This window comes from Mus caroli, unplaced genomic scaffold (genome assembly GCF_978045245.1).
Source record: "Mus caroli unplaced genomic scaffold, Mus_caroli_1 scaffold_12, whole genome shotgun sequence".
Taxonomy (NCBI): Eukaryota; Metazoa; Chordata; class Mammalia; order Rodentia; family Muridae; genus Mus; species Mus caroli.
In genome coordinates, this window is record NW_028227267.1 from 25,925,535 (window position 1) to 25,951,943 (window position 26,409).

At 47.5% G+C, this 26,409-nt stretch overlaps 1 protein-coding gene across 3 annotated transcripts in view; it reads right to left on the reverse strand.

Annotated features, from left to right (window-relative positions):
• Nucleotides 1-535: 535 nt before the first annotated feature.
• Nucleotides 536-26,409, reverse strand: part of Wdfy4 (WDFY family member 4) — a 219,146-nt gene continuing 193,272 nt past the window's right edge. For 2 of the 3 annotated variants that reach the window (XM_029469142.2, XM_085828542.1), the window contains exons 52-62: nt 18,044-18,197; nt 16,189-16,280; nt 15,170-15,382; nt 14,551-14,701; nt 13,050-13,234; nt 12,328-12,486; nt 8,697-8,876; nt 7,566-7,748; nt 5,704-5,788; nt 1,938-2,049; nt 536-969 (exon numbers count right to left, since the gene is read on the reverse strand). In XM_029469142.2, the coding sequence (XP_029325002.1) occupies nt 903-969; nt 1,938-2,049; nt 5,704-5,788; nt 7,566-7,748; nt 8,697-8,876; nt 12,328-12,486; nt 13,050-13,234; nt 14,551-14,701; nt 15,170-15,382; nt 16,189-16,280; nt 18,044-18,197 (1,581 nt within the window). In that variant the 3' untranslated portion in view covers nt 536-902. The remainder of the gene's footprint in view (nt 970-1,937; nt 2,050-5,703; nt 5,789-7,565; nt 7,749-8,696; nt 8,877-12,327; nt 12,487-13,049; nt 13,235-14,550; nt 14,702-15,169; nt 15,383-16,188; nt 16,281-18,043; nt 18,198-26,409) is intronic. The other variant, XM_085828543.1, reaches the window with a different exon arrangement.

The following is a 26,409-nucleotide window of genomic DNA, read 5'->3' on the forward strand; positions in this document are numbered from 1 at the left end:
TGTGCTCTTTTGCTATGTTTCCGTGTCCACACACTGTTGCTCCTTCCTTAATATTTATCTTTAGGTCGACTTACTACTCCTTAATGGTGGGATGACTCAGAGCCATCAGTTCATTTTCCTACCACCCCTAAGCCTGGAGGACAGACAGCCACCAGAGCCTCTCCGGGCTTAGAGAAACATGAGGTGTCATATCCCTACTTGGGCCCTATAGGGGAAATTTCAGGAAAAGGGCTGAGGCTGAGGAATTTACACAATCCCTATTTCTCCAAGATGAGCAACAGCTCAAATCAACATGAGGGGCACAATGAAAAGAGGGACAAAATGACCAAGACAGGGCCTGGCTAGAAACCTCTACCTGCTTTTGTTGAGGTAAAGTTGAGGGAGGGATGTCCAGGCCTGGTTTATTGCTCTACCTGACACTCCTGCCAGGTGGCAGTCACATGTATGGCCTGTGGTGAGCAACAGTCACAGGAGCCTTGCTGACGTGTAAGAATTCAGATGAGACCAGACAAGGTAATGCTCAAGTAGCCTTCCATTAGGAAAATGGAGTTTTAATAAAATAAAGACAGTGGGGTGGTTTCCATGAACCAATACCCACCCTCTTCTTTTCCCAGTGCAATAAGCCTTGGTGAAGTGAGCCATGTAGAAATTTCCCATGCAGCGTCAGTTTCCAGCATCAGTGTCTATCAAGATCCTTCCTACAGAAGTCTCATAGACTACAGACATGTTTCGGGTACACGGTGCAAATCATCAGGGACTCCTTGAGAACTGTGGGGAGTGGAGCCCCCCAAAACTTGCTCTGGTTAAGCAGCCCAGGCTACGCATCATCTTGTGCCTGTAGCCTGTTGCTGCCGACCCCAGGGCTCCAAGCTTTCAGGTCGGTCCCTCCAGCACCTTGTCTCCTACCCATCAGCAGACCAGCAGAAGATTCTCCCCTTCTCATCGCCAACTAAGAGCTTGCTCTGGTTCCTTGGGAAGATCAAGAAAAGGTAAGAGTGTTGGAGGCCACTGCATCAGAGCCACACACCCAGCCAGCACTCGGGAAATCACAGTGTGTGTGTGGGGGGGGGGGGGGGCTGTCTCCAAGACATGGTGAAACTGCTCATTGTCCTGTCTCCTCTGAAGCTATGAGAGGGAATGGGAGAGATGAACTCTGGGTGGCCCTGAGTGTGTGGAAGGGGAGCTTTGAACAGCGACTGTTGTGGGTCCCAAAGCACTGGGAGAAAGCTGAGGTGCTGAGGGGCTGGCTAAGGTCTCTCCAGCTATAGCTCTGGAAGAGCATCTTGCCTAGGAGGGATGCATCCCCAGCCCAGGCAGAGCAATCAGCATGAGCTCCAGTGAAGAGCATAGGCCCACGCTCCTCCTCCTGCCCCGCCCCCACACCACCCCATGTAGGCCAGCCTGGCATCCAGAACACTGTGCACTTCCTACACCAGGCACTCCAGAAGGCTACTGCAGGCCAGGGAGTGAAGAAAGAGTGGAAAGTCAGTTGCTCTTGAGACTGTAACCCCTTAGAAGGATTAACTGGATCACCACGACAGCTAAAATAATAGCCCAGGGTCAACTTTGAGTCTACTCTGCATTGGCTGAGACTTCATAAGGCACCTCCCCCGCCATGTACCACAGTCATCCTGAGCATGTTAGTACCACTAGTGGGATTCAGGACAAAAAGACCTCTTTAAGACAAACCTACAAATTATAGTTCTCTACCATTCGCATCTCTTTGTGAATCTATGCATACTGGTGACATAGGGATCAAGAAGAGCACGTTGAGGATTAGCAACAAGATGGGCCTGCCTGGATCCCTGTAGTGATGTGATCTCCCTGGGTCTGGTCATTGAAAGCCCAGCTGGAAATGTTGGGACTTGGCTAGGTTGGCTGTAGCGCCCTCTGCTGGAGACCTGGAGAAAGTTCCTCGGCTCATAGGCTGCTCTTACCTAGTGATGGCCAGAGCTGTCACAGCAGGACTTGCCTTGCTGGGCTTGCCACTCAGAGCAACACTGACATCCAGCTCTCGGCTCAGGGCAAGATTCTTGGCCCACTTGTGACCTGTGGAAAGTGTGAGAGAGGAAAGTTAGAGCATCGGCGGCTGCATGCACAAAGCCCGTGTGCACCCATACGTAGGACCACACAGATACAACATTTATATTTGTGGTCAGCAACTTGTTAAATTGAGGGGGAAAATATATTTAATCTTGGCCTGTGCTGTTGCAAAAAAGGGCCGTCCCAATTTAATTTGCAGGCTGTGATAGTTACATGTGCTGACGTGCCGTGGTATCCATTGTGTACCAAATTGGATTTGTGTATTATTGCTTTCTAAATTGCATGCCTAGTTCAGCAAAATTGTTCATCAGTGTTTACTGGCTTTATGCTTAATAAGATGCCCCACAATACCTTGCTGCCAGGGTGTAATGCCGCCTGTAATTGCCTAGTAAAAATAAATTACATAAAGTCTGCATTATCAACTTAGCTAAATCCTCTCACACCCAACCAATAATTAAATGCTGAGAGAATTTTCTCAAAAAAAAATATAACTCAATGATTGTTACCTCACTCATTCTAATGACTGCATTTAGAGACAGACAGTCATTCCTTCGATGTGAAGGGTGAGATGGAGAGACAGCAAGTGGGCATGGCCCAGTGAGAGCACTTCATCATCTCGGGACCTGACTGCTGCTGTATCCCCTGCCCCCGCCGTGTTGAAATGGCCTCCTCTGGGTGCGGAAGACCCAGTGTAACAGAGAACACATAGGATCCGAGTCAAGAGCTCTGTCCATGGATGGAGACAGACACTTGGAAATTCTAGCACAAGTCCTAACACCACTCCTTACCTAAGTCAGAGACTAGGGGTTGTTTTCCCAAGCAAACCGTGCTCCGGTGGGCTAGTTCTTCCCACAGATGAGAATAAATGAGTTCCAAGCAGAAATTAGATTACAGCTGCCCACAATGCATATCCTCGGTATGTTTACAGATCTCCTTCCTTGCCCCTGGAGACATTTGAGGGTGTGCAATAACATACACACCAATAGGACACATATGCAAATATTCACATGTCACACGTAATTCTGATCCCTTTCCAACAAAACGGCTTTGAGCACTGTGACGAGGGTATCAGGCTTCCTTCTGAGAGCCCTCCAGTGAGTTACGTTCACAAATCTGCTCTAAGACTCGTTGACTTTAACAGAAATTCTATCAGATGTTTTTTTTAACTATTTGTGCACTACTTTGTCTTTTAATCCTATCGGTAACCCCAATCCGGAAAGCCTACTTGCTGTCGATTCTGCAGGGCAGCAGTAACCTCAGGTCAGGACAGACAGCAGGGGAAGGATGAGGGTCCTGAGACGTCCTGTCTGCTAGAAACGATCTTGTAATTTCCCTAACGTCAATATCACTGTGTTCACAAAGGAGAATTTTTTTGGAATCTGAGGAATGAATTCTGTGGAGTGGATTCTTATCTGTCCATTGGTTTCTCGATGCGCTGTATTCTACAAGATTGGAATCACAGGGAATATTCTTAGCTAGCAGAAAAGAAACAGGACCACAGTAGCTGTGGAATGGAGTTGGGTCTACAGCCTGGTCCCCTTCCTGTTCCTCAGACCACGTGACTACTGTTTGAGCCAAACAGAAGCTGGGGGCCCATTGTCCCCGTGCTGAGGGTCTGTGAGCTGGGATGAGTTCGCACTTTAGGAATATGAAGGGGGCAGGTGACCTTGAGACTAAGGTGACATTCAGTGTCACATCTGTGACTTGTTTCACAAATAGCCAAGGGAAAAGGATTCCTGAGCTGGCTCCTCCCATGGGACAGAAACAGGATTGAGGGCATGTGACTGCTGCTCTCAAAAGAAGTGTCGAGTTCCATCACACATAGCTATGTGCTCCTCTCTCACACTCATCATGAGATGACTCCTCATGGCCTCAAGCACCGGAGGGACCAGGACACTGAGCTGAACACAGTTCTTGGTCTTGTGATGTTTATGTTCTGACTCAACCCAGATTATGACAAATTCCTAGAAGTGCTAAAGGAAGGGATTTGGGGTATCAGTTGAATGTAGGACACAGTGGAGCCCCAGCAAGTTCTGTCTGTTCTCTCGGGAGAACTCACAATGAATGTCTGCATGAATCAGGGAGGCACAAAAAAATGCAACAGAGGTAAACTAATTGAAAATGACCACCATGCCCAAATTATCTCCCTAAGGTTGGAAAAAGTCCCCTCCTGTGGGCAGTAACAGGAACTCTTGGCAGATTTGGGGACTCTCCAAGTACAGTAAAACACTTCTTCCTTCGTGGGTCAGCAAGAGAGACAGCTTGGTGCTGGGCATAATCTTCTGAAGTTGGGGCTGAGCAGGAAGGATGTTTGCAGTGAAGACAGGGATGGTGGAAGGGATAACTGAGTAGCTAGAGGTGCAGTGGTGTCGTTTTGATGATGAGGGCTTTGCCTGCCTTTGTAGCAGAGGGGCTGGTGAAGGCGACTGTGTGATCCTGTTTGAAGTCAGCATCACTGCCACTGCTTTAGTGGCAGAAGTGGACATGGTGGCAAGCTTTGGATGACTTTGGGCAAATTACTGAGCCTCTCTGTGCCTTGGTTTCCTTCTCTCTAAGTTGGACACCTTGCTATAATCTCCTGCTCAGCACTGCAGTCGGAAAGGAGAGGACACATGGAAGGGTTTTGGCAGAATGTCTCATGCTTTAGGACATTGTCCCCCTGTGATAGCCTTGGTGGTGGAGATGGCAGATGGTCTCACCTGTCACACGAGAAGAGGGTTCTGCCATAGAATGGTGCTCTCTTTTTTTTGTGTGCATATCACCTGGGAATGTGTGTGACACATCCAGCCCAGGAACTCTGAGCTTTTTCAGTTGGTTGGTCTGAGTCCCAGGGCAGGAAAGAACATTTATACGAAGCCTCTGGCTGAACGGAAATGAGGCATAATGAGGGCTATTGGGGCATCTGAGGCATGATAGGTCTGCCTCCTCCTCACTGGGCACCTTTCTTCTGCTTACAGGTTGGTGTCTAGATAATTAGCCAGCAGTACTCAGGTGCTGGGTTGTGGCTTCCAGGACCACCAGAGAACATCAAAGGAGAACATGTGAACATATATACCCACTAAGCCCTGGGGCCCCTGACACCCACCATATCCTAGTTCACTGGGTCCAATAAAGACTACAGAGTCCAGCAGAGGACTCAACAGAGCTTCACATACTGCTTCCTAGTATCCCCAGTCCTTGCAGGACACACACTATTCTCTGATGCCCACCGTCATGGTCTGGATCTGAAAAGTCTCTCCTAGGCTCATGTGGAGAATGCTCTGACTCCAGCCCGTGGCACCATTTTGAAAGCACTAAAGAGTTGGGGACTGTTTGGAAGAAACGTGTCATCTGTCAGTGTCACACCCAGCACCAGTCCTGGTCTCCCTCCTCTGCTGCATGGGAACACTGCCATTTCACATTCCAATGTCACAAATGCCACCATGCTTTACCCCCAGTGAGAATGCCTGAAACCACGAGCCCAAATAAACCTTTCTGTCCCGGAGTTGTTTCTGCCAAACAGGGATGGTATCACAAAAATCAAAAGTAATGCGTGTAGTCCTTGAGCTTGGCAGCACTTCCCTGCTCTCTGATGCACCATGTGGGGCTGCAGCCCTGGTGCCGAGGCAGGGGGAGAGGCATACAGGAGGGCAACATGAGTCAAGATCTCCAAGCAGGTACCTCTGGGGCTTAGGGGCTCCGTGGAGGGCTCCTCCATCACTGCCTGCCTGGGAACAGGCATCTTCACGTCCTCTGTCTTCCAAATCTGCCCAGAAAGGAGAACACGTGTGTCATGGCCTGGTAGAATTATACTGTCTTCAGGGTCAGGGTTGCCTGTCTCTGTCCCCTCGCACCTGGGGGACCCTGGCAGATGGGGATAGGCCCTGATCACTCATTTGTGAATGGTGTCATCGGGATGTGGGGTGTTTAGGTTTCAGCTTCCCAGGAGGTGCTTCAGCCTGTAAGGGTTGCGGTTTGCAGAGCTTCACTTTTAAATAGATCTCCTCCTCCTTTCTGCAACCCTGTATCAATTCCATGCATGTATGGAGGCACATGCACCCGTGAGTAAGCATGTGGAGGTCAGAGGTCAATTTCCGGTGTCTAACTTTCACTCTCATCCTATTTTACAATAAAGTTTTATTTGAACACACACACACACACACACACACACACACACACACACACAAAAGAAACAGGAGCCCTCACCAAAGCACTTACCATTTCGGCTAGACTTGGCTAGTTAAGCAAACGCCTGTCACCACCTCCTAATGCCTGGACTTCACACAAATCACTTTTTTTTTAGACCTAGCTCCCGGGGGCTGGGAGGTTCCAGTTCAATCACTAAGCTGAATGAATGAAGGCTGAGTACATAGTTATTCCTACACATGCTTGAGTCGTGTCCGCGTGGCTCAATCACCCCAGCTCCTCTTTCTCATACCCACCAAACCTCTCTCTATGTGACCTTTCAATGTCTTGGCCAGCTAAGGCTAGGGGTTGTGTGCCCCTCACTGAGAACACTGTAGGAGAGGCTTCTGGGGCATCTCTCCTCAGGCTTATCTCTCGCCATCCATGCTGGCCCCCTGACCTCCACATATACCAACTTTTCCTCATTTTCAGATCTCAGCTAAAATACCACCTCTCCTGAGGGATGCCTGCCAGAGGGAAATCCATTCTTCACTTGAGCCTGACTGTATCACTTCCCTTCTCCTCCAGAGGCAGCATCTTCTCACAGGTCAGGGTGTTGGGTGAGACTCCTGATGAGCCACACTCTTCCCCATTCTTTCATCCTTCTTGCCAGTCTCAGAAAACCTATCCCGAGTCCTGCTCTTCCCGCCTCGTCCCCTGAAGTCAGTGTTTCCTTCTCTTCTTGGCTTCCTGGAGGTCCTTCTGAAAGCTCATGCTACTCTCTGATCTCAACCGTGGCACATACTACATGCAGAGCATATTTGTTTCTTTTTTAAAGCCTGGGTGTCCCAATAGAAAGGGTCTGCAGTGGCTCGGATGAGATCTTGGCATGATATTGAGTTAAGTAAGTGGGTTGATGGATAGATGGATGGTTAGCTAGCTGGATGGAAGTTCTGATAAGTCGATGATTGGATAGAAAGACAAACAAAAGCATGGATGAATAATAAGTGAGTGTGTTGGTAGGTAGAAAGATAAACAGTAGGTGGGTAGATAGATTAGTGGATAAATGGTTTGGTAGGTTTTATATGTTTTAATTCGTTTTATATGTTTTCCAGCTTTGTACTATAATCTACTGAACTTAACCATTCATCAGGCATACCTTATCACTCACACACACACACACACACACACACACACATGCTTGCTGGCTTGCTGGCTTGCTGGCTTGCTCACCCAATAACTCTCTCTCATTTTCTCTTTGCTGTAAAAATGGCCGCCCTTCCCTTCATTTGCTATAGGTATCTGGTATGGAATAGTTTCAAATTCCACATGCAGTATTTGGCCCATGGAAGGAGTGAATAAACTAGAGAAACACAGTTACCGTGCTGGGTACTCAGTCTGCTCAGAACTTCACTTACCCGAACAATTCCATCCTTACTCCCCGTGATGATCACATGGCTTGCATCCCACGCTGGCCCCTCTACTATGCAGCAGCACGTTATGGTTCCCTCTGGGCCCCAGGCTGTGGTAATACTGGCCAGGGGCTGTCCATTGACATTCCACAGGGATAAGTGGGCTCCGGCACAGGAGACAATGGTTCCCTATAGCAAAGAGATCTGGCTTTATTTTATGCAAGATTCACCAGCAGCATACACACAGTACATATGCTCAGTCACCTATAAGTGGTACAGCAAAGTGCCCCTATTTCATGTCTTCTTACAGGCTTCTGATCTCATCAACCCACTTATACATCATTTGATGGTGTTTTTGAGATATCATGGAAGCTAGGTTTGTCCAGGTTAGAAGAAACAGGTAACAGGTGTGTGTGTGTGGGGGGGGGGTATGGCTTTTAAGGGTGTACCTTGTCTCTGTCCTTTCTGAGCCCTCTATTTCCTGAATGTCATGAATAAACAACCATCGTGCCCTTCTCCATGTTGTTCTGCCTTGACTCACGTCCCAAGCAATGGAGCCAGCCTAGCACAGACTGGAATGTCTGAAATGGTTAGCCAAAATAAGTCTGTGCTAGGCTAACTCTAGTTCAGGCTTTGGGCTCCTCCAAGATCCTGACCCCTTATAACATCTTGACTTCCAGGAAAGATACAGTCTGAAAACTGCCCCTGTCTCTCTGGATAAGGGGCTGTCCAACACTGTCTCCATGAAGAAATTTAGATTTCATCTAATGGAGGACAGCATACAGAGGTGCCAGTGACAGTAGGTGGCTCATAGAACCCTGAAATGTCATTCTGAACCTTCAGGAAGGGGCGACCCTATTGTCTCCTAAAAGGTTCATTTATATCTTGAGCCTTGGTCTGTCGTGGGCATATCTTCCTGACCAGCCTCGCTGTGCAAATCCCAGAGCCACATCTCCTAGTGCCCTACTTTCTATCGGCAGGGGATGGTTGGCACACATAGGGCCATATCCATATTTGGGAATGATCATCTTATGTCTGTCCCTGGGTTTTCTTCTGCAGCACTGTCCAAAATACTATTGTGCAAGCTCAGAGACAGGGGAACTGGACCCAGAAATGGGGAAAGAAAGCAGGTCTCACCGAGACATCACTGATGGCAACGGCTGAGATGCCTTCCCGGTGGACAGGCAGGCAGGCCACACGAGAGAGATGGTCCAGGTCCCACAGGATACAAGTGCGATCCTGGGATCCACTCACCAGGAGACTGAAGGTGACAGAGGCTGTCAGACATGTGACCGCCTGAGTGTGTCCATACAAGGCCTAGGAACAGGAGGCACAGCCACGGGTTATGAGAGAGACTTGCAGTATGGCTACTAATATGTTGCCTCTGCTTCTGGGTGCCAGATGAGGAAACAGAGATTCAGAGTGAGTCAGTAATTTTACAGACAAGTGATTACGTGGGGGTGGGAGTGGGGGGCACATGTGTGTCGGCCTCTCAGTCATGTCGACTCCTAGGACCTGGGGAGAAGCAATAGTCAGTCCCTTTGTAGTCATCCAGCAAGGGTCCCAAGTGTCCTTATGCCTGTCTGCTCCTTTTAATCTTCTTGAATCTGAAGCAGTCCCTCGGACTGTTAGTATGCAAAGGTTTCAAATGGCAAAAGATAGCCAAGCTAGCAGGCTCAGCAGATCTGCAGTCTTAGTGGATTTGCTCCTGGTCTGCTAAATGAGAAACTCTGGTAGTGGCACCTTGGAACCTGCATTTTCTCACACACTCCCATCCAAGAAGTCTCATGCATACTGAAGTTGGAGATGTATTACCCAATGAGAGACTTGAAAACAAAGCAGTCCTTAAACCAGATTGGAAAGAAAGACTGCAAGCCAGGTCATTATATAAGAAGTGTTCAAACTTTTGTTGTTTTATATTGAGAAAGGGCTGTTAACAACATAGCCTAGGCTAGTCTTGAACTCGTGAACCTCCAGTCCAAACTGGAATTACAGTGTTAGAACTATCAGCATGAGCTACTGGATCTGACTAAAGATGTGCATCAGCATCAGGCTGACAGGCTTGGTAGAGAGCACTTTTACCCGTTGAGTTTTCTGGCTGGCATAAAATGTGACTTTTTCAGCCCTATGGATATGATATAAGTTCATGTCCTATGGTGTCTTGGGGACTTGCTCTAGACCTTCAGGCTTTGGCTATTTTGTCTTAGGCTTCATGGCTGGCTTTGAACACAGCTCTTTCCAGATCTTTTTTTTTTTAATATTTTTATTAGGTATTTTCCTCATTTACATTTCCAATGCTATCCCAAAAGTCCCCCATACCCTCCCACCCACTCCCCTACCCACCCACTCCCACTTTTTGGCCCTGGCGTTCCCCTGTACTGGGGCATATAAAGTTTGCAAGTCCAATGGGCCTCTCTTTCCAGTGATGGCCGACTAGGCCATATTTGATACATATGCAGCTAGAGTCAAGAGCTCCGGGGTACTGGTTAGTTCATAATGTTGTTCCACCTATAGGGTTGCAGACCCCTTTAGCTCCTTGGGTACTTTCTCTAGCTCCTCCATTGGGGGCCCTGTGATCCATCCAATAGCTGACTGTGAGCATCCACTTCTGTGTTTGCTAGGTCCCGGCTCTTTCCAGATATCTTAAGAGGCCAGGTTCCTCCTGGGCCCAGTGCTACTGGCTATAGTGAAGATTCCACCCCAAGCATCCCAGAGAGATACCTGAGCTGGTTCTGTTTGAATATGCCTGCCATTCCTTAGCGTCTGTCAGAGGAGCGCAGAGGTGGCACTCCGGATGGGGCTGGGCTGGCTCAGCAAGGATAGAGCTCCAGCCCTGCCTGGCAGAGATAAACTGCTCACTCTTTTGGGTCAAATAGACTGAGCATCATTTTTCAAAGCTGTCATTTTGCCTGGTCACAGCTATTAAAAAATTTTGCTACAAGCTCCCATTTGTCCTCAATGGATCCTAATGAGACATCAACCAGATGGTGGTGGCAAATCTCTGGACATGACCCATTGAAGTTTGAGTTGTCTCAAAAGCATGAAAACAGAGGAAAAAAGAGATTGACAAGAATCCTCTGGCCTTCAGAATGACCTGAGTCTGATGATGAAGTTCTGACCATGAAAGACATAACAACACCAAAGGACACAGGCAAAGGGGCCCTGACAGTCCCTGACGTGGGTAGTCTGGGGCTTCAGAGAGTATGGCTCTGAGTCTGAGTGGCAGCACAGGCTGCATTGTGGACCCAATCAGTCTGCTTTGTGCAGAGAGGACTATGTGCACGGCATGGTATGGCATTGCCTACATAGGCATGGTTTGCTGACATCCATCGGCCCAGAAACTACAGCGTCAGGGACATCCAGTGTGCACCATCTTGAAAGGCAGGAGACCCAAGGCAGAGCCCAGCAGTTCTAATGTGCACCCAATGGGCTCTTTCGTTTTCCTTTCCTTTCTTCTGTCTCCTTTCTTTTTTTCACTTTCTTTTCTTCTTTCTTTTTCTTTGCAGAATGCATGTAATTAAAACGACTTTGTTATATCATCCTATGTCTAGCAAAATATAAATACAATGCAATAAAATCAAACCTCTCAAAAATAATTTCCCATGACAGCCTGTTGTGGCAAGGTGGGTAGACTCAGTTAATTGTTGATGGCATTGGAGAGCTATAGGGTAGTTTTGGAAAACTTTGTATGATTGCTCAGTAACCCTCTTCAAAATACATCATAAGGAAACAATTAGTCAGAAGCAAACAGCGCATATATATATATATATATATATATATATATATATATATATATATACACACACACACATGACATGCCTTCTGTGGCACTGTTGAAAATGGTTAAAATTTGCAAATAACCTAATTGTCTAGTTTTAGAAGAAATGGTTTATTAAACCGTGGTACACTGACATAACAATTGAAATGTAATTTTATGGAAATGGAATCATCTGGAACAATTGAAATGCAAATTATAGAGGCTGTAGAAAAATGAAAACAATTTGATAAGCTAGCTGAAAATGGAACAAAAAATATCTGTGTAAGACTTGGAAAGGTATAAACATGCATATAGGGGTCGGTAGTGTGCAGAGATGAAAAATTTTTATAGAGAAAGCAAAGAATTTCTTATTTTAAAAATGAATTTAAAATTGCCTTTAATGTTTCACGTGTTTGAAAACAAACACATTGTGAACTGTATTGAAACTATTTCATAATGACTTCAATGAATACAGGTCAAGGACAGACCCCCTTTGATGAACAGCTGGAGGTCTCTGTTCTCAGTCTGCTGTGGGCTCAGTCCATGGCACCTGTCTGAAAAAGTTCCATTTCCTGGATCTATGAACTTGAAAGAGACACTTGGCTTCTTTTTCTTTCTTTCTTTCTTTCTTTCTTTCTTTCTTTCTTTCTTTCTTTCTTTCTTTCTTTCTTTCTTTCTTTCTTTCTTTCCTTCCTTCCTTCCTTCCTTCCTTCCTTCCTTCCTTCCTTCCTTCCTTCCTTCCTTCTTTTTTTTTTGTTTTTTGGTTTTTTTGAAAGATGGAGGTTTCTCTGCATAGCCCCTGGTCCAGGAGACTGATTTTTTTCTAGTCCAGGGCTACATGGGAGCAACTGTGTCATGTGCTATGGTCAGGCGTCCATGGAGGTGCCTGCTCATCTGATCTACTTAGGGACTGAAACCATTCCCAAATGACAGAGCTGTCTTCCAACTGACCTCCACTCCTGCTTTGGCACCATGGTTGCCAGAGATACCACACCTATGAAGGGCACATACCTGTCGGAGTTTCAGACCTCTTGGGCGACCTTTGACCAGGCTCAGCTCCCAGACACACACCACTGTGCTGGCCCCGGATGTGACGATCATCGTGGGGGAGGGGCATACAGCGCACAGACAGGGACCCCAGGCAGCCAGGTTCTCAAAGGTCATCAGGATCTGTGGGAGATGCGTACTGAATGCTGACACAGCAGATACTGAGCAGCCATGTCAGAGAAGTTGGGAGCCCATAGGTGAACCCACAGCCAGGTTTAGGCCAATTCCTGATGTGTTCCCATGAGAGAGCTCCCATGCCAGCTTGTCTGGAGAGGCGAACAGGCAGACACTTGCTGCATAGCTATGCAGACGCTGTAAAAACCCATGGACATGTGTGGGGTGGGGGGCAGCTTAGCCTAAAAGTACTGTGGGACTATTACGTAGGCACACACACAGACACACAGAGAGAGAGAGAGGGGGGGGGGAGAGAGAGAGAGAGAGAGAGAGAGCCCTTCTTGGAAGCTGTTAAATGTTCAGCCTGAGCCTTTCTCATCTGAGTGGTGCCTGGGGTGAAGGGACCCAAGCAATTCCACCCAGTGTAAGTGCACATCTGGGTGGGCTCTGGGTAGCCCCATGATCAGTCAGATTTGGTTGCTTGGGGTAATAGTGTGCTTTGCCAACCCGTGCACCTGAGAGAGAGTCAAGACCCCCAAGCCCTGCCCCATCACCCCACCGTGTGCCGTCACCTTGTCAGAGCCGTAGCTTCCCAGGCAGCAACTGAAGTCATCAAAGCCCCAGCTGAAGGTCCTGTTCCAGAGAGGGGGCATCAGCAGCTTGTTCTTCTCCACCGCTAGGATCGACTTCTCAGTAGGGACGATGTGGCCGATGGCCCCTTTGGGGGATTCTGACCCTAGAGAGAGGAGGTACATATCTGCTCCCCAGTGAGTCTATTGGGGTATGCAATGAGAAAAACAACCCCTTGCACTGGGCCCAGAGAGAAGACACTGCAGAATACAGAGCTTCATTAAACATCCTGCCTGGCCAGGAACCACTGACTGAGGCTCTGGTGCCTCCTGCTTAGGAGCAGCCTCAGTGCCCCTTCTCCAGCTCCATCCCTAACTGGGACTCACAAGTTTCAATGACTCCATCGGTGATATCAGAAGAAGCCCAGATAGTATATTGGAACAGATGATCCAAAGCCACAGAGCTTGGGTGCCTCTGTCCACCTATCCTTCCAGTGTACTTTGGAGGGACCGCAGACATGTGGCCCTGATCCCACCATAGCTTCACTAGCTAAATTCTGGAAGCCATCCCTGGCCCCAGTTGGAATCCAGCTCAGAGGCCAGCTTTCTGATGACCAGCTGGTATCCCAGGGAAGTCTACCCCTTCCTTCCTTCCTGCAGTCTCTTTGGAGGAGCAGAGATAATGGTCCCCTCCCAGAGTATGCTTCCTGGCCAGCACAGGCATATATAACATGGGAAAAGTCTGTGTTCAATGCAGATGGCTCTCTCTAGCACTGTTACAAGAAAACCGCCCTCTTCCAGAACTCTACAATTCACACAAGCTAGGAAGCTGTAGGGCTGAGACTCCCAGGTACCTGCTCCAGGGCACATGTCCTTAGCTGTCAACTCCATACATATGTGCATCTGGATGCTTGGGAGCAACAGGGGTTGCACAGCCTGTCATTTGTCTCTGGAGGGGTGTTATGGAATGTGTTTTTGTATGTGTGTGCAAGAGGTGTGTGTGTGTGTGTGTGTGAGAGAGAGAGAGAGAGAGAGAGAGAGAGAGAGAGAGAGAGAGAGAGAGAGAGAGACCTGTGGATCTTAGAAAGTCAGGGCCTAACCTACAAGTTCCAGATACATTCATATCAGAGATCACCCTGCAGTGCCCACTGACTTTGGAGACAAAGCCATTGCAAAACTCACTTCTTCCCAAGCCTGGGCCCTTGAACTCTTAGAACAGTGTTTCTCAACCTGTGGGTCATGACCTCTTCAGAGGGGTGACTTCAAATGACTCTTTCACAGGAATCACATATCAGATATCTTGTATTTCACATATTTATATTACAATTTATAACAGTAATAAAATTACAGCTATGAAGTAGCTATAATTTTATGGGTGGAGGTCATCATTACACAAGGAACTGTATTGAAAGGTCACTGCATTAGGAAGGTTGAGAACCACTGCTCTAGAGGAACCCAGTCCCTAAAGAGAGAACCCCGAGACAAGGCAATCCCAGGCACTCACCTTTGACTGTGACCTGAGAGGGTCTCAGTGCTGGCAGGCTGTGGAGGAAGGACTGTGAGTAGCCTGGAAGGCCTACAGGGGTGGAAGCATCCTTTCCAGGCCCTGGGGTTTTCCCTGTGGTGTTTCTGGATGGGTGGGGTTTAGTGAAGATCTGGAGATACAGACAAACACACCACACAGGTCATTAGGTGGTAGATGCCTTAGTGGGGAGCCGTCACCCTATGCATCAGATCTGAATCTTTACTCTGGGCACCATCAGGGCTGGCCTTTCTCTAAAAGAACACAAATGTCAGCAGCCTCCTCAGATGTTATAGATGAGGGGCCAGGGGCTCGGAGAGGGGCTGCTATTTTTTCCAAGTCATAGAACAAGCTCTTCTGTTCTCAGCTACATCTTGATATCTCAGCTCATTAGGAATAATAGTAATATCATACCACCATATATGTTACAGAAGAACATAGCATTATCCCCTGTCAATGATATCACCTTACCCTAGTTCTAGAGGCCAGGAATGACTCTCCCTTCATGGCTAACAGGATAGAACATCCTTGTTCTCTTTCCCAAGCATGCGCTCCCCACTCTTGATAAAGCAAGATGAATGCTGTGGGCTGCAGTACTTACCTGCTTGGGCACCTGTCCAAAGTTGCTGATGAAGCCCAGGATGGTGCTCTTGATCAGCGGGTCAGTGATGCTGCCCAGGTCTATTCTATCACCGTAGAAGTAGGGGTGGAAAGTGTTCACTGCCTCTACAGCAGCTGGCCCCTGCTGCTTATACCCAAAAATTAGGTCTATCCAGTGGTGGAGGTTGCTGCTGACGAAGTCACTTTCCAGAGCCTGAAGTCAAAGCCCAGAGAGTGTGAAATCCTAACTAATGCTTTAAAACAAACAAACAACAAAAGCCCAGTTCTCTACATTTAAGCCACTGTGTGAGGGTGTGTATATTGTGCTTTTAGGTGTACATACATATAGAGGCCAGAGGATAACTGCAGGTGCCAATCTGCAATGCTGCCCCTCCCCCATTTTAGGTTTTTTTTTTTTTATTAAATTTTATCTCTTTTAAACATGGTCTTTCATTGCAATTTGCAGAGCTTTCTCAGACCCCAGTGAGACCCAGGGATATTTCTCTTTCTACCCCCTAACACTAGGCTTACAGACATGTGCAGCACCCAGTTTTTAATTATTGTGGGTGTGTCATAGCATCTCTTTCTGGTCTGATTAAGTTTCTTAATGACTAATGACAATTTGGTTTCCTTATCTGTGTTTCTGGGTGATAAGCTCAGCCATTTCCCCTCAAAACCTCATGATAGATGAGAGCTCTCTGGGGTCTCCAAACCATCTCTGAGCTATACTGAGAACATAGTCCAGGAGTGGCCCTACTGGTGGGGTTGCTGAGGGCACTGACATGCCACCAGAGAGTCAGACTCACTCCGGGTCATGATGCCCATCACAGCAACCTACTACAATTGCAGAGCAAAGTGGTATTCTTTAAACATCCAGGAAAACAATAATCCCTGGCCCTGCCCTTCTCTGGTTTCTCCAGACATCAAAGCCTCAAGGTTTATCCCCTCCAGTGAGACAGAAAACTCTGTGGAGATGGGGAGATGCTGGAGCGCACATCAGGACAGACTGGAGTGTCTCACCTGTCTGTGCAAGCTGATGAATTTCCTCGGATCCCCGTCAGCCCAGGGAGGAAGCTGCACATCCCCCAGTGTCGTTCCATCCTGCATGCAGCCTGGGTGTGAAGAGAAACAGGCCAAAGTGAGTCTTTGCTAGGTTCATCAAATCTGTGTTGTCTGCAACTGCCAACTTTGTGAGGGTTACAATGTGAGCTGCATCCTACTAGACCACACTGCCTCTTGCCACTTCTATCCGCAGAACCCCCATCCCTCCTCTGCTTGGCCCTACATTGGCATCCTTCATGAGGTCCTCTTGGCTTCCCAGGTAACACTAGAGGAGATTCCCAATAATACACTATTGCTGTGTTTCCCTCTCCATTAACAGTGCCTTTTACCTGGAGACTGACACAACTGAAGCTGGCGATAATAACTCAAGCATACAATCATGCAGGTCTATGCTAGGCACAACGTGAAGTTCTTGGCACACAATATCTTCCTAGGTCTTCAATCAATTATAATGCATTTTTAAATGGAGAGTTCTCAGACAGTAAGAGGAGGAGCCTGGATCCCAGCCCAAGACTCTCCTGTCCACCAGCTACCAACTTTGAACAGGCTACTTTGACTTCTGAGGGACTCAGTTTCTCCATCTGTAAGTGTGACAGTGATGACAAAGCCATATGGCGCTGGCATGCGATGAGAAAAGCAAGCGTACAACACACGCAAAACAATACTAGCCTAGCCATGACCAGCGCTTGGCAATGCTCCTATGGTCTTGCTTGAACTCATGGAGTAAGTAGAAGAGCATTGCCCAAGGAGGAGAAGGAGAGGGGATAGTGGGGAGAGGGATTTGTAAGGGGGGGGACTGGAGAAGAGGGGCAACGGGGAAGGGGGGAAGGGAAGGGAGGGGAGAGGGAGAGGCTGTGCTGAGTCTCATTTCCTCATTACTCAGGCCCAGCTCCAGTCTCTTCTTGGGGAACAGCACAACAACACAGTCTCTCCAGTTCACCTGAGAACCTGGACACTGCCAGGCTCACCAAGGACCTGTGTCAGGCTGGCTAGCTGGACCAGAATTGGAATGGCTTCAAGCACTCTATGGCACTGTGGCCCCATGCTCAGGGCTGGAAACCTCATGAGGGTTTTTTGGGGAAAGATCTCACATAGCCTTGCTTGAGGTTCAAACCCTTTCTTGAAGGAAAATGGGAAGCCTGAGGAAGGACGAGCCTGAAGGATGCTAACTATCTGACTCCAAGTGTTTTCTGCAGCACCCACAACTTCTCTTGACCTGGCTGGAGAGCTTGCCTAGATCCTGTACCAGCTCTGATCATACATCCCCTCACTACATTCCTTCCCCTTCCCCTCACACACATTCACAGGAGAGATGCCAGGTACGTGCACATCCTACTGGGCCTCTGTAAACTTCCATGCCTTCTCTGAAGCAGGAAGAAGGCCTGACACATCCTGGGCTGCAAGGTGGAAGATGTGGCACCCATTAGTCAGACAGCAGAAATGAGGCTGGTGAGTCTCAAGGTTAGGAGCCTTGAGGGCAGGCAGTGTTAACCGGAAGTCATCAGCAAAGGTTCTAGATTGCAGGGTGCTATCTCACTACACACTGAGCCTGGGATCCTCAGAGAACAGGTAGGTACTCAGTGCTGTTCTGGAAGCCTGGAACCCAGCCAGCATCCTTCCCCAGAAGCCACTTGTGCAACAGCATTCTGTCACCCAGCAAGGACTTCATCTCCAATGCACTGGTCCTGATTAGGGACCTGGTAAGTTTTCCACCAAAGAGACTGATGAAATCAGTGTCTTTCTGGAGACCTATAGGAGAAAACCTGGCTCCCTGGCTCCAGGCTCACCAGGTTTCCCCAGTGTCTCTACTCACCAAACTCCACTGCATTACAGTTGGTTAAAAACTCGGGCAGGTAGAAGAATTCGGGTGTCAGCTCCCTGACATCGCTCATGTTCTCTTTGGAGGCAGACTCCCACGTGCTCTTTACACTGTGGAACATTCTATCAGCCACATCAAAGCTTCCGCCCTGTGGGAGAAAGGGTCACATGATCAGTCTCATGTGTGTGTGTCTCCCCCCCACCCCGCCCCCATCCATTCATCCTCAGGGGAATGAGTTCAGAAGTTGGGAATGGGTTGGCACTTCCATTTTGCAGACCAGAAAACTGGTCCTTAGGACTTTCCCTAGGTCATCAAAGCATCGAACACCAGGCTGGGGCCAAACCAGTGCCGTAAAGGGCAAATTTTTCCCCTGTCAGTTCTGAAGGACATCTCTGGAAATGATGCAAACTTGCCCTCCTGGGGAGGGGTTGGGGAGGGGACGGTTGAAGAGCTCAGCTCTTTCTGGGGAAGGAGAACCTGTCACATATGTAAGGTGTGTTCCCCCTGGGCAACCTGGTAGACAAGGACTGCGTGGTCCGTTTTCTGAGCCAGAGGTATTGACCAATTGTGAGCCATGGATCACACAGATGTCCGGATCCTGTGAGATCTCGACCACAATACACTGCTTGAAGAGGTGCCTCCACCCAGGCCACTGCTGTGTTAAAATCAGGAAATGATGTCCATCATCAGATTGAAATGGGAATGGAAATGAAGTGGGGGAAATGTAAATAAATCTGCACCTAACGAGTCGCTCATTGAAATGTATTAAGAGCTTTGTATATTTAATCTGCAGCCTGAGCCTCACACTGTGGGAGATTGATGTCTTCTCACGGCCCCGTTTTTCCTTTTGCAGCTTTTATAAGTGCTGATGGTAATCTCCTGAGAAACAATATGATTTGGTAATAAAAAGATTACCTGTATTAAATAAAAATAATATATACATAGGAAATACTGTTAGCGCTACAAATCTGGTTAAAGATATTACCACAAAGAAAAATGTTATTTTTTTCACAGCTGTCTAATGCATTTTAGCAAAAGTAATATCTTTAAAACTTAAGCCTGTATTATTTATAAAGGAAGCAATAACTGATTTTCCTATTTCCTATATTAATAAATGTATTTGCATACATTTGTTTCAAAATTAATGGGTTTTCTCACTTCTGCAATACAAAAGAAAACACCAAATTCCCTAGAAGAAAAAGTGGAGTTGCTTTGTGGTATTGTGAGTATGTGGGTTGTCATATGCTCCAGTGGCTGCTGGCAGTCAGCCCCAGCCAGAACCCGATTCTTAGGGAAGAAGGCAGGGGTGACAGTGGAAAGGGCAAGAGGCAGAGGCGTGTGCTGTGTGGTTCTGCCCTACAGAGTGACCCTGGGAGGAAAGGCCACCATGAGGAGTAAACAAGAGCCAAAGGCAGTGTGGAGATGGGGACAAAGAAAATGGCAGGCAGGCAGGCATGAGGCCCCCCCACTGAGATCTGTCCCCCCCCCCCCCCGGCATGCATCTTTCCATGCACATCACGAATGCTGAGTATCCAAGTGGCCAGTGAAGAGGACATGAAGATCACCACCACTAACAACATCTCGATGGCAGACGATTTTCTGTGTGCCAACCCCAAGCCAGAAGGCAGTGGAGACAAACTGAGGCTACAGAGCTCAGAGACACATGGCAAGACACCAGCAACATACTTTGAATACACTAAGAATCTCAGGATCCAACCTGAGGTATCCTGATCATTTATAATGTTAAGAAGGGCTCAGCAATATTGAAAGATACAAATCAGAATTACGAGTGGAGTGCTGCAGGGGCAAGGGCATGCCAGGATAGGTCTGGACACTCAGTTAAAATCGGGGAAATGTTGGTTCTTGGGCGAGTACACAGATTATAACTGACTCGCACCAAAAAACAATGCACTTTCCTGAAGGTAGCACTCCTTTTGTGTGTGCCTTTGTTTGCCACTGACCCTGGGTAAGCCCTTCAGGCGTGGCGTTCTTAAATCTGTCCCTAGCATGGGCAGGGAGAGGAGGTCAGGCTAAAGACATTCCATTCTGAACCCATACTCAAAAGAAACTCAGTGTTCAAGGACATATGACTACACAGGTACTCTTTCTTAAAATTAAGTTTTATGGTGTTATTTTTAATTGAGTGTGTGGTTTATAAATGTGCACAAATGCTCATGCCAAAAGAAGGCCAGAGGCAATAGATTCCCCTGGAGCTGGAATTACAAGCTGTTATGAACCATCCAGCATGGGTAGTAGGAATCAAACGCAGGTCCCCTGTGAGAACAGTAGCTACTCAGAACCATTGAACCATCTCTTCTGCCCACAGTTATCCTTACACTATATCCTGAAACCCTTCCAAGAAAGACTGAAGCAAGTCCGTCCACTCACATCCAGCTAAGGGGTTGGATTGATCCTATGAGCAAATTGCTGTCCTATTAGCTCTGTAGGCATTTTCCTGACTAGTTTAGAAGTATCTCGTGTAAGCAGGGCACTTGCTTACTGTCGTCAGCTGATTTAAACGACTATCTGCCCATCAGGCAGTGAGCCGTGGCAGAGGGCACTGTGCTGAAACAGGTGAGAATTTCAGCGCTTACTTACAGGACAAACGTGAGTTTTCAAAATCTCTTTAATCACCTACCTCCCCACCACCACCACCACCATCAAGCTTCAGTGACTGTTTTGGTTATGAAATCAATAATCTATATGCCCAAGTGGATATGTACATGAGAAGGTAAGATATAAGCCCAGGTGATGCTAGGCATAAGGAAAGCAGCACTAGATCAACAAGCCCTGTATCTTTATTATTATTATTATTAAATTATCTGAAAAGGTTTTCTGTCTGTGTTCTCTCTCTCTCTCTCTCTCTGTCTCTCTCTCTCTCTCTCTCTCTCTCTCTCTGTGTGTGTGTGTGTGTGTGTGTGTGTGTGTGTGTGTGTGTGTATACACCATGTGTATGTAGTGTTCACAGAAGCCAGAGGAGGCATGGATCCCTTGGAACTGAAGTTACAAAAGGTTGTGAGCCACCACATGGGTGCTGGGAATTGAACCCGGGTCTTCTGGAAGATCAGTCAGTGGTGATATTAACTGCGGAGTCATCTCCCTACTCTTTGCATCTTGATCCAGTATACTCCAGGGACTAGGGAGTCATCTTAGTGTTCAGATATGAGGAAGAAAACCAGGGGCTCTCTAAAAGGATAAAGAGAAGTGGAGTGGAAATCACTGGAAACAAAAGGTAGGGTGTTGGGAGTCGGGGCCCTCCAGTGCCTGGGATGGGGACAGGAAGGTGGTGAAGGCCAAGAGTCCTTAGGGTGGGAACAGGAAGTAAGAGAGGCATTGTCAGGGCAGCCCATTAACCCATTAGAGGGGAAAGGGTGAACAGGCAAGAGAAACCTGGGTGTGTATCCCCTGAGCCTCAGCTAACAGCCCACCTCCGCATCCTACTCCAAAATACAATGGTGTGGGTGGCATGTGAGGAGCCCTGGCACTAGTTGACCTGATATCAGTTGGGAGAGGTTTGATGCTGAACAGTCCCCACTCTCCTTTCCATACATTGAGGCCTTTCCCTTAAGCAAGTAAACCCCAAAGCATGTTGACACCCATACTTTTGCTGTAAGCGAATGTATCACAAGAAGATCGGCAGGCAAGCTTTCGTCCTCACTGCTGAGTCAGGGGGTTGACAAGGATGGGGCAGCTGCAGCTCAGTTACAAACCACCATGGAGAAAGTCTAGGGACAGTTTCTCTGGGGCAGTCAGACGTTACCACATGTGTCTTTCTCAATACTTGAATAATCAAAATCAGACCATACTAGAGACCCTGAAGAACTCTTGTCAGGTTACAGTTTGGGACCTTGAAGACCCCTATGTCCTGTTGATACCTTCAAAGTGTGACTGGAGGTTTTCTGGTCCAGCCCTGTCCTAACCATGCCCAAAGTATTGGGTACCAAGAGTAAGGTACGTGGCTCAGAGGCAGTGGCCTCGCTGTGAGCTGTGATGACATCAGGTTCCAGGATCCACAGAGGTATGACCACTGACACAGTCTCTTTGTCTTCCTCATATTACTGTCACCCTGATATCTACTGGAAGCTCATAGGTAACAACCCAGGCCACGTCTACCCCAGGGTTCTCAGTTCCCTGCAGATAAAGTCTGCCTAGCACAATGCCCAGCCATTTTGCCTCAGGTAGTTTGGAAAACCCATCCCCACTGCTGGTAACAGCTGACTTCGCAGGGGTAGGACTTAATTAGCACAGTGCTTTATTTCCACTTCTTATTAAATACAGCAGCTGCCACCACACTGTGTCCTTGCTGGGAACAGGCTGCCTTGCTGGGCACTACCCAGGCTGGATCTCATCTTAGGCCTGAGAATAGATGGTGCTTTTGCTAGGACAGAAACAAATGCCAAGGCTAAGGTCTTACAGCAGGGGTGTGGCCTCACAGTGACTCAGCTTTCAAGAGACTCGCAGATTCTGGATCTCTATAGGCAAAGCTCATGAAAACTATACAATATTTGGCATGTCATTAAGGTGCAGTACCAGCTACTTGCTTGAATACAATAGTCCACTTCTCCCAACGACAGCAAAACACATAATTAACACAAGTCTGGTCCCATTCCACATATATGCTACCTGCTCAGACCACAGAGCTCACACTTTACAGTTGGCACTCCATAGCTGAAGGATCCACCTTCAAAGATGCAACCCTAGACTGGAAATATTTGAATAGATCAGGCTGTCTCGAGTTTTTATACCCTTTTACTCTTCTCACAGACTACCGAACCATATAGTATTACAACTGTTTACACAACATATGCACTGGAGTGGATATTATAAATAATCTATAGGTAGTTTAAAGTACGTGGGGAATGTATAAGTTCTATGAAAATATGATGCCATTTTATATAAGTCGTCTGAGCATCCTCTGATTTCAGTATCAAAGAGGGGTCCTGGAACCAGTCCCATGGATAAGCAATTATTCCATATTTTATAGACTATAAAAAATCTATCATTGTATTGACAAGCTTGGGCAGGAAGATAAATACATCAATACTAGAGGAGCATCAATTCTGAAACAACCTAAATGTAGTCGCATTTAACCACAGGCTGTAAAGAGCCTCTTACACAGGGCCAGGGCACAGTATACAGAAGTCCAGTGTCAAACTGTGTGAAAATCCTGGTGCTGCCCACACCACTAGGTCCAGTACATGCTGAGCCAGCCATAATGCCCAGATTGTTCTGTGCCAGCCTGCCAGCCTGCCAGCCGCTCAGCAGGCCACACCAGATGAGCCATGTAAGTGGTAGCACAGACATTCTGTGGCTGATCCACTGGCATGCTCTGGCATGTCACTCTGGTACTTCATATCACTGAACTGTATGTATAAAAATAGCTACAGAGGGTGATGGTGAGATGGCTCAGCAGTTGAGAGCACCCTCTGTTGTTCTAGAGGTCCTGAGTTCAATTCCCAGCAACTACATGGTGGCTTACAACCATCTAGAATGAGTTTGATGCCCTCTTCTGGCATGCAGATGCACATACAGATGAAGCACTCATGTACATTAAAATAGATAAATAAATCTTTTAAAACATAGCTACATGGGAGATACTGTGTGATGTATATTTTGCCACAATAGGAAAGCTTAAACTTTTTAATGATACATGTAAGGTATTTGATTTGGCACCATTCAGAAACATAGTAGGTACTTGGGTGTTCCAGACAAGTGCTGTTATGAAGCAAACGCAGCATCTCAGCCCTCATCTTTACCTCATGAATAAGGAAACTGCATCCCAGAGAATGCAATAATCTAGTCAACATCAGATGCCAGAGCCAGGACACAGTACCCTGAGGCCCCAGCCAGACGCTCATACATCCTCACTCTAACGCACTCACATTAGCGGTGAACGGCAGAGTCTGCTCAGCTCAGATTGGAAGAACATGCCAACACCCATAAACACACTGGCACACCCCAACCCTCCGACTCATCCACATTGGACTTAGAAGTCAGATCCTCGGGAGAGTGAGACAACAGGGCGGGGCCGATCCTTCCTGTCACCATGGAAGAGGACAAGCAAAGTTCTCCTGGGAAGAAACAGACCTGCCCCTGGGAGGCAGATGAACTCATACAAAGATATCAGAACATTTCTCAGGTGATCCAGTGAGGCCTAGGACTCCTTCAGCAGATGTTGCCTTTGTACTTACCCTTTTCAGAACTAAAACTGTTCTTGTTTTGTTCTAGGGAAGGGCAGAGGATTGCCGGGTGACAGTGACAACCAACTGGAGAAGTCACTTAAATGTCAGCAGCTGCGACGGATTAGTGTGGGGCAGAGGGGTAACACAGAGAAAGCAGATGGTTCCAACTTGGTTGGGCCACTCTGCCAAGGACAATCTCAAACCAAAAAAACCCCAGAGAATCCCACTTGAGATTCTCGGTGTGGTCACTCCAACAGCTACACAGGGGCCTCCTAAAAGCATACAAAGTTGGCTCTGATCATCTCACCCTGGGTTAGACCAGATCAAACAAGTTTGAACCAGTTATTAGAGGAGCAAACTGGCTAAAATAAATTCACCCCAACCATTAGCGGCGGGGTAACCATTATCCAAATACTCTGGTGGGCTTGCAGGACCTGTTTCATCTGGCTCATTCTGCTCCGGGTTGCTTTATGGTAGTCCAGGCTGTCTTAACATTGTTTAACCCAGAAGAGACAAGTTCAATTCTGCTCAGATCAGATCTGATTGGTTACTGAGGGTAGAGGGGAAGTAACCATGGTTACTCACTGGAGCGAGGGGCTCTCCCCACATTTTCTCATTTGTTCTTCTGGATGATCCAGTGGTCTGTGTATAACCAGCCCTCATGTCCAGAGGTAACAGGACATGTGGGATATCTGTATGTGTTAAGCGGCATGGCTGAGATGTAAATCTCACAGCATGCCCTGTCTCTAGTCCTCCCCCCATCTCTTCCCTGTGTGGAAAGACCCTTAGCAACAAGTGAAGCTGGGACCTCTGGCTTTAATGCATCTGTCTGTCGGAAGGGCCAAGGGGAGGCTGTGAAGGCATCCTGAGCATTTGACTGTTTCAGCTCCCTGGCTGGAAAGCAGCAGCGGAATCCATCATTATCATCAGCAACAGTGATCATCATTTCTTGTGGATTAATGAGCAACATCTGGATGAGATTCCTGGCATGGGGTAGAGCTCTGGGACCATTCATTCTCCAAACTAAACTTACTTAAAATGCTTGTTGCCTGAGAAAGACCCGGGGGAAGCACACTTATTATTTTTGAGTGGATTTCCAGTGATAGGGGGTTATACAAAGTCTAGACAAGCCACACAGTCAAGGAGAGGGGAGTCTGTGCCAAGACATAAACGATGTGAGTGGGTTCATCCCTTACTGGAGAAGCTGCCTGACCTTCCCTGGCTTTCCATTCTTTCCCAGGGATGGGGAGTGCCTTCAGTGCCGACTGGGGGGTGGCTCTTGTCTCAGGGACAATGTTTTCTGAGTAACCAAAACTCACAGTTTCTCAGACACTAAAACTCCTCTGAGGTAAGGCTCAAATGCTAGAGTTAGGCCATGGGTGTTCTGTAGGCCCCTGATCATGAGGCCTGTGGCTTTCTCTTGTAGAATACTGTAAGGTAGTGACCATGTCAGCCATACACTCAGCCTTGTAGTGCGTTCTCTGCAGTGAGCTCCGCCAGCTGGCTCAAGCTCTGCCTCTGAATGGGGTCCTTGGGTGTAGAATTCCGGTGAAGAGTTTTATGGAGGGAAGAGGGGCGAAGAGCATCTCTGTACCGCCCCACTGCTGTCCATAAGGAACTCTGACTTAGAAATTGTGCGTATCCAGGACTCCAGCACTGGTTCGTCTCCAGCTCCCCCTGGGCTGCCAGACTGAAACAACACAGGCGACCTAGATAACTGAAACTTCAGATAAGCAGCAGATAATCTTCCAGTACGTCCTTTTTGAGTGAAAGCCACTGTTTATCCAGAACTGAAACGTAGCTAGGTATCTGCTTTCTTATTTATGAAACCTGGCAACCCTAAGCTGGTAAGATAATGGTTTGTTAGCTTAAGGATGGGCAAGATGACCAGATGATCAGTTTCTTTTGCTAGGTTAGACAGTTTTTGTTTTGTTTCATTTCATTTCAAATATCTATTTGTCCCAAGGAGCCTTTCGGTTGGACTGAGCACAGATCTGTGCTGTCTGATGGTCACTCCCCTTCTCTTGACTGAGCTTTGACTGTGACATTTTCAGTCTCAACAATTTCTACTTTCTTTTCCATTCTATCTTATTTGTATTAATTTTTCACATGTCCCACTGGAAATTTTATTATTCCATGCTATTTGGTTTTTTTTAAATGACAATCAGGCAGATACAC